A 13361-nucleotide genomic window follows, 5' to 3' on the forward strand; every position below is an offset into this window, starting at 1 on the left:
TATGACAGGGACAGACAAAAATCCTAAATGAATAAAATTCCAGATGCAGTTTTTTGTGCAACCAAAATTCCCCAAATAACCAGAAAAAAAATTACAATTTGGTGCATAACGCAGGACTTTTAAGTATAAACAAGCCCGAAACACAGATGACTCTGTGATTTTTGCCGATAATGATTATTCCAAAAAGCAACTATTGGCACCAATTAATTGTTAAAGCTGATACATCAGTCTACCTCTAAATACAACAATAGAGCGCAAGCCTCTATGAATTCTTAAAAACAGCTATTTAAATGCCCCCATATGTTCCCTTGGGCCAAGGAAACAATGAAATAATTCAAGCACAAGTTATTGTGGGTAATCCCGGTAGCCTCAATTTTGTTATCTATAGTGTGAGTTATTAACACTTAAAGGGATAGTGCACCCAAAAATTAAAATTCTCTCAACATTTACTCACCCTCATGCCATCCCAGATGTATATGAGTTTCTTCCTTCTGCAGAACATAAATGATGATTTTTAGAAGAATATTTCAGCTGTGTAGTTCCATACAATGCAAGTGAATGTGTGCCAAAATTTTTATGCACCAAAAAGCGCACAAAGGCATCATAAAAGTAATCCATACGACTCCAGTGTTTTAATCCATATTTTCAGAAGTGATATGATAGGTGTGGGTGAGAAACAGATCAATATTTAAGTCATGTTTTGCTTGAAATTCTTCTCCCTGCCCAATAGGGGGCAGTAGGCATGAAGAATATGAATCACCAAAAACACAAGAAGAAGAATGTGAAAGTGATCTGTTTCTCACCCACACCTATCATATCTCTTCTAAAGATATTTATTTAACCACTGGAATCTTATGGATTACTTATATGCTGACTAATGTGAGTTTTGGATTCACTTGCATTGAATGGACCAACAGAGCTGAGAAATTCTTCTAAAAATCTTTGACTTCTGCAGATGAAAGAAAGTCATACACATCTGGGATGGCATAAGGGTAAATGATGAGAGAATTTAAATTTTTGGGTGAACTATTCCTTTAAACTCTTAAGCCTATGGATTAAAAAAAAGTTCAAGGAACTTGGATATTTGAGTTTCAAGTAATGTTTAATTAAGGCACATTTTTCCAGTAATCACAACTGGGTTTACAGTAAGCTTACCCTTTTTTGCCCTTTTTTGCCCTTTTTTCATTCTATTCAGTATTCACTGTTCTCAGATCAGTGTGTTTTGATCAGTCCACACTTGAAAAGGTGTATTTTACTTTAGTTTCAGGTCATGTCATAATAGGGGCACCACATCTGGACCTGTCTAAAACAGATCCAGCTCACTCTACATGTTCAAAATGTTAGTCACTGTTTCAAATCAAATCCCTTTATTGCCACTCAACAATATACACAAGTGCAACAGTCGGTGAAAGTCTTGGGTGCGGTTCCAAGCAACATAGCTGTATGACAATTACAATAAACATCTGATTTACACATAACACAGTTTACACATCTTGTTACACAACACAATATACACCTAATAATATACAATATACAGATTGGGTCAGAGCGCAGCAGCCATACTCGGCGCCATCTTGAAGCATATCGTTTTCAAGCCCCATTTACCACAGATGCCTTGGAACTATTTGCAGAAACCCATTTAATGCATTATACATAATGTGGTAGGTGGCATATTTGTGACTGCTTAATGCACCTGTCTGTCCTTTGATTAAACAGTCATCACTATTTCAGAAACAACACAGTTTCTCAGTCAGTCCTCAACAATGTTTTTGTGTTAAATAACAGCTAAGTCATGCAATGAGAGCAACAGAATATGTCTTTGTGTTTAGAGAAGATTCACATTACTTTTCAAGGCTATTTACCTTATTCAGCCCCGCCCCTTTTCCGCCCTCCGCTCTTCTGAATTTTGTCATGAAACTTCCTGTTTGTATTGAAGCTGCTGAAAAGAGTCGATCAAAATGGATTACGTGTGGGAGCACAAAGTATTTTTTCCCAAGAGTTGATGGTGTGAGTATACAGCACCCCCTTTACTACGTGAAAATGCTCGTGAGGTATTTTTTCTGTCACTCTAAATGTTCGTTTTTTCTGACACCAGATAACATTCAGACAGCTGACACATTGTACAAGCGTTTGATTGTTATACGTGTAATTCTGCTTAATTTTTAGGTTTTAACTTAATAATTTTTTAATGTGTAGTTGACATGAAATTTCCAACAGTGACATCTTGTATTATTACACATGCAAGTTCATAACATTAAAGAAAATTACAATTGTACTTTTTTGTAAAATTTTCACCCTACATTTTTTAGAGGCTTAAATGTGATTAAAATAGTTGTAAAAGTAATATAAAATAAACCATACCATTTCACATCTGTTTGTGTGTATGTATAAATATAGAATATAGTTGCACCCTTCCCCCGTCCCGGTTTAACGCTCAAATAATCGACTCGCCTTAACAATAACACGATGGGTGAATGACACGAAAATATGGCCAGCTAGAGGTGTCGTACAGAGATATTTTTAATGACTTTATGTTGTCTCTTGGAGTTTCATGAGCACAGAGACACATCAGTACATCCACAGCTTGAAGGTAGGATCTTGTGTATTTATGAATGAAGTACTCTTGTATTAAAATCTCCCCACTCTGCTTCCAGTTGTCATGACATCCCCTGAACACTTTAAAATACTCATGATAACTTTTGACAACTCTATAACCTGTAAATCCATTTAGCTGGCTAATTACACTTTGAGATCAACACCATAGATATCTATATAGCGACCGCTAGAACGGAAGTTCCGATACGACATTTTCAAGATGGCTGCACGCTAGTTTCTCTGGCGCATAAGATACGTTCACACTGCAGCTGAATGTGGCTCAAATCAAATCTGTTAATTGGATGACCATGCGAACAGCCACAAGCACACTGAATCTGACATTTTCAAATCTGATCTGGGCCACTTTCATATGGGGAAATAATTCTGATACATATTTGATTTTTTTTTTCCCCAGTGTGCCTTCAGTGTGAGGTCAAGTTTTATGTGATTTTTTTTTTTTTTTTACATCAAACTAACTCAACATTTGTAATTTGTGCGCTTGATTTCTGGCATTGCTTTTAGTGGTTAGTCATCTTTTCTAGTTAATGCAATCAGTTCTTTTTTTTAAGGAAATAAAATAAATTATAGGCTCAACAGTTGGGATCAGTGATTAGTTAACACTATACATAGTAAAATATGTGCATAAAAAGATACAGAGATAGATTTATGTAAGTGCTCTACTCGTCACTCGAGCATAAACAGTTTCTATATTTCACAAACAGTATCAAAATGTGAATGCAAGCAAGTCAATGGAAATCTGAAATTATAGATTACAACTCTTCTTAGTTTACAATTACTGTATGCTATGCCTTTTTTCCTGCTGTCCTTCGATTTTATCATATATTTCGCTCCTAAGTAATACTACACAAATGTAAAAAAAAAATTAATTATTTTTATTTTTTATAAAATGTTAAAATTTAATTCATTATTCATATTATAATGATAAACATCCCAAAGTTTGTTATAGGTAGTGTTATACTTATGCAACTCAGTTTAAGAGCCTTGGCTGTTCAGACCAGTATGTGATAGGGGCTTCATTTAAAATACCATGTGAACAGCCTTACAATACAATAAGATGTAAGGCAAAAAATCAGATATTAAGCTGCAATGTGAATGTAGAGTTTACTTACTCCAGATCATTCATATTTAGTGTTCCCCAGGTGTTATTTGACTCTGCCTCTAACACAAACAAGCAATTTATTGGCGATATTTATCATTTGAAGTCCATGCTCTGTTTACAGACTGTTTCTAAATGACCACAGAACAACAGTTGAATCTAACTAACTAATGTTCACTTAATTGTTAATTGTGTGCAGTCATTTCATGCCATATCACTCAAAAGTTCACAAAGAATATGTTTTCAGACAGTATGCTTTTCCATTCGCATGTATGCGTTGTTGTCTGATTTAGGGAATGGTGAAATTCAAATGAGCAATGTTCTCATTATCAGAAAACACACTCATCTTACAGTTTTTTTTTTTTTTTTTTCCTCTGAATGTGAAAATATTTTTTTGGGACTATGTACTTAATTTGATCCCAGCTGTGAAATGCAGAGCTTTGGCGTTATAAGATTGACCACAACTGCCAGACACAGAACTTGGTGCATGTTACGCCTATGCATATTATAGGGATTTTTCACCAATGAGCATCCCTTGTAGATGCTAGAAATTCAAGTGTTTATCCAGACATTGCTTTGAAACAAAGGGATTGTTCAGCCAAAATTAAAAATGTACCAACCCTCATGTTGTTCCAATATGCTGTTCCAATACCTTTATGACTTTCTTTTTTCTATGGAACACAAAAGGCAAAATGTTAATGTCAGTCACCATTCACTTTTATTGCATCTTTTTTCCATATAATAAAAGAGAAATGTGACGACTGCTGTCTGTCATGCACAACATTTCCATTTGTGTTCCACAGAAGAAAGTCATACAGGTTTGGAACAACATAAGGGTGAGTAAATGATGAAAACATTTGTATTTTTGGCAGAACATCTCTTTAATGCTTTCAGAGCAATGTGTGGATGTACAACTGACTTTCTAGCATCTAGAATGGATGGTCATGGTTTGGCATCTTTTTTTGTAGGACATTTCTGCAGGGCTTTGGATATATTTATACGTGTGTGTGTGTGCATGTGTGTGTGAGACAGAGGGAGAGGAAAAATGTCTGTCAGCCCACTTGTGTATGTAAGACCACTCACTGTTCATGCAGCCTGACCACACACACAGAGTGGCATTCTGTATTCCTACCCCCTCATGTTCAGCACATCAGAATACTAAAGAGCTCTTTCTTCCTCACATGCACACCCACCTTGCTGTGTACTCAATTGACAGAAGTGACTGTTAGTTGTAGAGCCAGTTTGGGAAACCATTGAATCAGTGTTTCATTGATTAAAATCTGGGAAGAGATTATGCTTTGGCAGTTCTATCCATTGTTCTTGAACAGCTGTGTGCAAACTGGAAACCTGGTCTGCCTGACCCATTTCATTTCTGTACTTAAGCCAATAGCTGTGATGTAGTATTTGACCTGTTCAAGTGTTACCTTATTGTCTTTAACCCTCTGCTCCTTTTCCACTGAGCCTAGCCCACTACACTCAGAAAAGGTGACCACACATTCTAGATTGTCTATATGCTATATGAAGTGATGTCTGACAGATACTGTATATTCGATGTTCTTGAGGTTGGCAACTCCATTGCTATGGCTCATTTTAAAGCTAACATACTGAACAATGTGTCCAATCTAAAAACAATTAAATAATATTTGCACACTTTATGCAAAACTTGGTAACATTGCAGCCTGATTGGAAATGACACACAATAAAAATATTGTGCTCTGTGATATTTTCTTCAAACAACATTTGTCTCATATTTCAATTCAAACATGCTCTTTACTGACACTTTTGTTGACTTGGTTAAGACCTTTTGACTTTTTTTTTTTTTCTCCACAATAAATATTTATATGATTTGTTTATTTCCCTCTGTAATAGATTTGTGTTTATAATGGATTTTCACTGTTAAATATTGAAAGTCTGGGTCTAGGACAGGGCTAAAACAGTCAAATCTGTACATAAAAGGCATTAAAAATACCAAAAATAAATGATGAAATCCTGCTAAAAGTTTCCAATTCAATTTTAATGAGATCTTCATATAACAAAAAGAAAAATATTGAAATCTGTTTGTTTTAATAAAAACAACCCCTGGGACTTGAAATTGCCCAATGTTGAAGAAACATAGAATATATAAAATATACACTGTATAGTCAGGTTGGTTTTTGTGTTACTATTCTAACAGTTTAATCTCTATTTTTTTTTTTTTTAAACATACAGCGAGGACAAGTCCAGGCTACCAATCACCATGTCTATGCAGGAGTGTTTGGAGAGCCCAATGCTTGAGGGTGAGGAGGGCAAAGGGGTAGAAAAAGAGTTGGACAGAGACAGTGCGGTAGAGAGTGCAACGTCATCGGAGATATCGGATGGAGGAAGACTTGGAGAAAAAGAGGAAGAGCATGGGCTTTGTCTACCAGGAGAAAAGTCAGTGCTATTATCATGTCTGCACATGCACTATTCTATGAATAAACTGATGTGATTTTTTTTTTCATGTTTTTCCACATTATTTTACTGATAAGAACAAAATAAAATGCAATTCGCTAAAAAGCTTTCATTTCTTCTCTCATTACTGCAGTTGCGCTCAGATGTTTAATCCCTCAGATACTTGTGACCAATCTACACGTTCCTCTGCCTCTTTGAATGAGGAGCAGTTTGAAGACTATGGAGAAGGAAAGGATGGAGACTACACTCCCAGCAACCCCTGCCTAGATGATGAGATCCGCATTAATGGATACTCAGATTTGGGCTCCTCTGTTTCCTCCAGGTATGTGTGTGTTTGTGTGCTTGTGTGTATTCCCAAGTTATTATTTTTGGTCTAACTACAACCGGACTATCTGTCATGAGCACCCCTAAGTCTGTTTTCTGAGGGATTTACTTTATAATGAAACTATGATTAGGTCTGATATCCCGGATATCCCCAGATATCGGACTTCATTACTCAGGCTTTCTTTCAACATGTGTATGTGTATACAAGGGTGATTGCATTAGTAGATGGAACAGATTGTCTTTGGGAAACTGTTTTACTCACAAGGGATATAGGGCTTTTGACATTAGTCATGACACACATGTTCCAGACTCCAGAATAGAGGTAGACCGATTGTGGATTTTTATGATACCTAAAACTAAGGTGATGGGAAAGGCCGATAACGGATTAATTGGCTGAAAATTGATTTAAAGAATTTTGAAAAATGTTCTAAGTCTTTCCTAACTATGACATGCACAAACATAGATGCTACAAGAGTCCAAAATAAATAAAATCCCAGACGCAGTTTATTGTGCAAACAAAATCCCAATAATAACCAGAAAAAAATATGTTTCAGTGCATAATGAGGGACTTTTAATTATAAACAAGCCTGAAACACAAAGGGGACTCTGTGTTTCTGTGTTTATTCTGAAATAAAAGACTTGGCCCGGTTATTGTGCTCTATATTAATGTATTTACTAAATTAAGGTTTTTATAGCCTATTTATTAGATGAGGCTAAATGAGAAATAGGAAGTATTATTATTCACAATATATGAAGTTGGAGACACGATGTATGTGCTGACAGGGCACATTTCCAAAAAGTCGCATTTTTCTTTGCATGTTTCAATTTAAACACTTGATTATCTAATCAAAATAACAAAATATGCATTGTAGTGAGGATAAAAATATGGATGAATATTGTCAATGATAAATGATTTTGATACTGCAAATCTCGACGAGGTGTCAGTGATTGTTTACATTTCACTTCAACACTGTTATATTGCAGAACAAAGTCATTTTAACTGTAGAATCCTCCAGCGCCTGCCTAAGAGAAACATAGAGGGGAAAAAAACGAAAACTATCTGCAACTATCGGCATAGATTTTTGCATATAACTAATAGTTCCAAAAAGCAATTATCGGCACCAATTAATCGATAAAACCGATATATCGGTCTGCCTCTACTCCAGAAGGTTGGATTTGCAAAGACCAAACATCAACAATAGAGCTGTGAAGATACACTGCTTATTTCACAGAGAAGCTGTAACAAGCACACACACACACACACACACACACACTTCTGTATTTCCCCAAGCACAGACAGTTTGCATTTAAAATTATCCTGTTTTACACAGCAGCACTTCCACCATTGTTTCGTCCAACATGATGGAGTTCAATACATTACAGTTCTGTGCTCTTCCCTTTTTCACTTACCTGCTACCATTTCAGCGTTATATGTAAATTGGAGAGATTTTATCAGTTTGTTTGCTTGTTTTCAGTTCCGTTTGTCTTTAGATCCATTTGTCTTTGTTTGAATGGTATTGTTTCAGCATGCATTTGTTTCTTGCTCTTCTTCTTTCCTCCAGTGCTGGTCAGACTCCTCGCAAGATGCGCCATACTGGTGACCAGATGGAAGTGTTTTGCTCTCAGTGCTGTAAGAGGGTCAGTCTGCTCAACGACCTGGAGAACAGGTTAAAAAACCTCAAAGTCAACAGGTACAACACAGGTTGCAGTTTTTTATGAACAATAGCTCTCATCCAGAGGGGCTAATGTGTGTTTAGCTTGTCCTTAGAGTTAGCTCTTTGAAATGAGTCCATTGCTGGAGGTCTCTGACCCTGGTTTCTTTTCAGTAATTTTAGTAGTGACTCTCCACATCTGGAAAATAAGCTTTTATAAGTGCGATCCAAATTAGAGGCACTCTGGCAGTATTAGCAGTTATTTGTTCATCATTTTCTGCCCCGAAGGCTACAATATTAAAGTGACGGGGTGTTAGAGGCTGGGTGATCATCAATCAGAATCAGAATGAGTTTTATTGCCAAGTGTTCACATGTACTCAAGGATTTATTTATTTTTTGGTGATAGGAGAAACAAGTGCACACAGAACATTAAAGTGAGACACAGAATATAAAACAAGGTAAGAGTATAAATGGACATACAAATAATAGGACATATAACAGAATGGCATATGTACGTGTGCAAGTGGTAATGTATGTGCAAGGTAGGGGTTTGTACACTTATTGAATTAAATATGTGAATTTACATATGTATATGAGATATGTATTTACATTATTGCACTATGGAGGAGTCCTGAGGCAGTTTAATTGTTCATGTGGAAAATGACCTAAGGGTAAAAAGGGATTTTTCCTGAAGTCCACTATTATCTCCACTTTTTTGAGTGTATTCAGATCAAGGTTGTTGTGACCGCACAAGACCGATGAGGCCGATGACTGTGGTGTCGTCTGCAAACTTCAGGAGCTTGATTGTAGGGTCCTTTGCAGTGCAGTCATTTGTGTACTGGGAGAAGAGCAGTAGAGAGAGAACACATCCCTGAGGGGCACCAGTGCTAACAGTGAGGGTCCCGGATGTGAGTTTACCCAGTCTCACTAGCTGCTGCCTATCTGTCAGAAAACTGGTGATCCGTCGACAGATTGGGGTGGGCACAGAAAGCTGGGTCAGTTTGGTTGAGAGAAGTCCACAAATAGGATCCTTGCATAAGTCCCAGGTCTGTTGAGGTGTTGCAGGATATAATGCAGTCCCATATACAGCATCATACACAGACTTGTTTGCTCGGTAAGCAAACTGAAGGGGGTCCAGCAGGTCCTTCAGGTAGTCCAAAACCAGTCTCTCAAACGACTTCATGACCACAGATGCGAGATTGACAGGTCTGTAGTCATTAAGTCTTGGGTTTTTTGGGGACTGGAATGACAGTGGAGCGTTTCAAGCAGCAGGGAACTTCACACTGCTCCAGTGATCTATTGAATATCTGTGTGAAGATGGGGGCCTGTTGGTCAGCACAGACTTTCAGACAGGCAGGTGAAATACCGTTTGGGCCTGAAACTTTCCTAGCATTTTGTTTCCGAAAGACCCGGCACACATCCTCCTCACAGATCATAAGTGCAGACTGAGTAGCAGGAGGGGGGTTCCAGGAGGTGTTGGTGTGTGTGTGAAGTGATGATCAGAGTGGGGGAGTGGTGTGAGACTGGACTTTTCAAACCTGTGTAAAACACATTCAGTTCATCAGCCATTAGTTGACTCTCTACAGAGCGAGGGGGAGGTGTCTTGTACTTGGTGATGCTTTTCAGGCCTTTCCACACAAATGCAGGATCGTTGGCTGAAAACTGTTTTTTCAGCTTTTCAGAGTAGCTTCTTTTAGCCACACTGATTTCCTTATTCAGTGTGTTTCTGGCCTGGTTGTACAATATTTTATCCCCACTTCTATAAGCATCCTCATTGGCATGACGAAGCTGTCTTAATTTTCCCGTAAACCATGGTTTTTCATTATTGAATGATAAATGTCCTAGTAGGGATGCACATATCCTCACAGAAACTGATATATGATGCCACAGTATCTGTGAGCTCGTCCAGGTCTGTGGCTGCAGCTTCAAAAACACTCCAATCAGTGCAGTCAAAGTAGGCATTCACGCATGCTTGTGGCAGGATATAAACACTCACCAGAATGAACGAGGAAAATTCCCATGGTGAGTAGAAAGGCTTACAGCTGATGAAGCGCGCTTTCTTAATTAGGACAGCACATCTTCTTCAAAGCTGTTACATCTGTACACCAACTTTCATTTATGTAAAAGCATGTTCCACCGCCTCTCGTTTTCCCCGATGATTCCGCAACCCGCTCTGAACAATTGGAAGCCCAGCAGATGAAACGCGCTATCCGGGATGGCTTCAAGGAAGTAGAGTCAGTCTGAGTGTGTATAAAAAGATAAATTGAGGTGGAGGGGTTTGGGCTTTGATATTTTGCTGCAGTCTCTCTGCACCACATTTACCACACATCATTCGGTCCTCCACTTTAGAGCCCATTAGTGCTTTATAAGACATCTGAAAATGGGACACACACATTCATCTGTCTTTCTCTCTGCATTTTTCACACACACGTCCAAATCTACGCATGGATAAACAACTGAACCCTTCTGAGGCTTTTTGGATGCTGATCTGCTCTTTCTTCCTCTAGGCTGATTTTAAAGATTTTAAGTGAGTTTACTTGCTCGTTTTTCTCTTTGAGAGGGATGCAAAGAACTTGTAAATTAGCATAACAAGTCTCGTACATAAATACAGAGGAAAGAGCGACATTGAGTGAAAAGAGCAGATGGAGGCAAAAGAAAACATCTTTTAAACTGAAAAAGCAGAGTAAGGGAGTGCAAGAAAATAAGCACTGAAGACGAGCTAGTGGTTGTGTGAGAATGGTATGAAATGAAAGAGAAAATAAAGGATTGAACTGGGATTAAACCAGATAGAAAAATAGGGAATGTGTGTATGTAGTGGGGAGAGGAGAGAGGCGGGGGTGGGGGCGGGGGAAAGAAAAGACAGAATGGGTTGGGGCGACAGGGAGAAGGAATGAAAGCAAAATGCCCTGTCAGCAAACTGCTTCAAGAAATACATTAGTTCACGCCTCATTCTGTCACAGCTGGAAAATGCCATGTCCACAGTAGCTCGGTGTGTATATGTATGTGTTTGAACAGGAAAGAGTTTTGTGAATGAGTTTTGATAAGTGATTTAGCACAGAAATTCCTAATGCTCTTAGATCCACATGAGGTGAATTCTGAGTTTGGACACTGAAGGCCTGAACAGCCTTTGAGAGAGGAAGCCTTAGAAATTCACACATACTTGCTTTCTGCCCTTCTTCTGTTTTGTCATCTCTTCTCTAGTAACTTGAGTAACTGCCACTTAAACTCACTGACCACTTTATTCAGTACACCTGTACACCTACATATTTATGCGATTAACTAATCATCTAATCATCCAATCATGTGGCAGCAGTGTAATGTATAAAATCAAGCAGATACAGGTCAGGAGCTTCAGTTAATATTCACATCAACCATCAGAATGGGGAAAAATGTGATCTCAGCAATTTAGACAGTGGCATGATTGTTGGTGCCAGATGGACAGGTTTGAATATTACTGAAACTGCTGATCTCCTGGGATTTTCATGTGTAACAGTCTCTAGAGTGTATAGTCAAGTCATTTTTATTTTTATAGTGCTTTTCAGATCATGCATTGTTTCAAAGCAGCTTTACAAAAAATCATTCTTGTGATGAAAATGAAACTGTAATATCTATAAAGTCTTCATCATTATTGTGTAGTTTGATTAAAATATGACTGTAAATTGTGTATAAAAATAAGTAAATAATTGTATTTAGAACCCCAGTGAGCAAGCCGAAGGCGACTGTGGCAAGGAACACAAAACTCCATAAGATGTTGGTTAATGGAGAATAATAACTTTGGGAGAAACCAGGCTCACTGTGGGAGCCAGTTCCCCTCTGGCTAAACAGCATGAAGAAATACCAATATTAGTTTTTGTTTTTTTATGTAATGCAAGTCATGGTTTAAAATTTGTAAATGAAGTAAGTGTTAAGGGCCATTGTTTAAACAAAGATTTTGTTTGAACTGTAAGATTAATGACTAATGTCTTTTGAAGTCCATCCTGGATTAACTGCAGAAGTTCACATATATGCATTGTCTAGGCTGTGGCATTTGAAGCATCCCATGTCTTACGGTTGGAGTTGGCATAATTTCATCCTCCGAAGTCCATCGTAGTAGATTTGAAGTGATGTCTGGATGGCACCGGCTGCAGTTAGTCATCATCACTCAGCGACGTGTAGCAGAGGAGTCTGACACCAAGCAGTAACGGAGCAAGATCCGGCCGGCTCTGGGAACCTCGCGATAGGAGGTTGAGATAGGGAAACAAATGGAATAATATTAGCGTAGATGCCATTCAATTTATTGAAGAGTTACAGATTATGAGAAGTGTTTTCAGTTCCGACAGACCTAACAAAAGCAGCCTAATTATGAGTTGATGTATAAAATAGGTGTATGCCTGGCTAAATAGTTGAGTCTTTAATCTAGACTTAAACTGAGAGAGTGTGTCTGAGTCCAGAACAGTGTTAGGAAGACTATTCTATAGTTTAGGAGCCAAAAAGGATCTACCTCCTTTTGTGTATTTTGATATTCTAGGTTCTATTAACAGGCCAGAATTTGGGACCGTAATGAATGTGATGGAAAAGTAGAAGGTCACTTAAGTTCAGCAGAGCTAGACCATTCAAAATTTTGTATGTAATTAATAGAATTTTAAAATTAAAACAGGTAGCCAATGTAACGACGATAAAATGGGGCTAATATGATCATACACTGCGTGGCCAATTATTAGGCAAGTGAGTATTCTGATCTTATCATTATTTCCATGCACATTTTCCAACTCCAAACCATATAAACTTGAATGCTTATTGGATTCAATCATTTTCAGATGGTATGTATTTGTGTAATGAGGGAGGGTGTGGTGAAAGTGACTAACACCTTATATCAAGGTGTGCATAATTATTAGGCAGCTTCATTTCCTCAGGTAAAATGGGCCAAAAGAGAGATTTAACTGACACTGAAATGTCAAATATTGTAAAATGACTTTCAGACGGATGCAACACTCTTGAAATAGCTAAACTATGAGGCGTGACCACCAGACAATCAAATGTTTTGTTGCGAATAGTCAACTGGGGCACAAAAAACGCATGGAGAAGAAAAGGCGCGAATTAACTGCAAAAGACTTGAAGAATTAAACGTGAAGCTACCAGGAACCCATTATCCTCCAATGCTACCATATTCCAGAACTGCAACCTACCTGGAGTGTCCAGAAGTACAAGGTGCCAAGTGCTCCGGAGACATGGCCAAGGTCAAGAAGGCTGAAACACGACCACCA

At 38.0% G+C, this 13361-nt stretch overlaps 1 protein-coding gene across 1 annotated transcript in view; it reads left to right on the forward strand.

Annotated features, from left to right (window-relative positions):
• The window catches only part of rab11fip4b (RAB11 family interacting protein 4 (class II) b), a 45273-nt gene that overhangs the window by 6647 nt on the left and 25265 nt on the right, over positions 1-13361 (forward strand). Inside the window, exons 2-4 of the mRNA XM_051712094.1 lie at positions 5921-6124; positions 6276-6464; positions 8029-8157. Of these exons, the coding sequence (XP_051568054.1) occupies positions 5949-6124; positions 6276-6464; positions 8029-8157 (494 nt within the window). The 5' untranslated portion in view covers positions 5921-5948. The remainder of the gene's footprint in view (positions 1-5920; positions 6125-6275; positions 6465-8028; positions 8158-13361) is intronic.

Source organism: Myxocyprinus asiaticus, chromosome 12 (genome assembly GCF_019703515.2).
Source record: "Myxocyprinus asiaticus isolate MX2 ecotype Aquarium Trade chromosome 12, UBuf_Myxa_2, whole genome shotgun sequence".
NCBI classification, from domain to species: Eukaryota; Metazoa; Chordata; class Actinopteri; order Cypriniformes; family Catostomidae; genus Myxocyprinus; species Myxocyprinus asiaticus.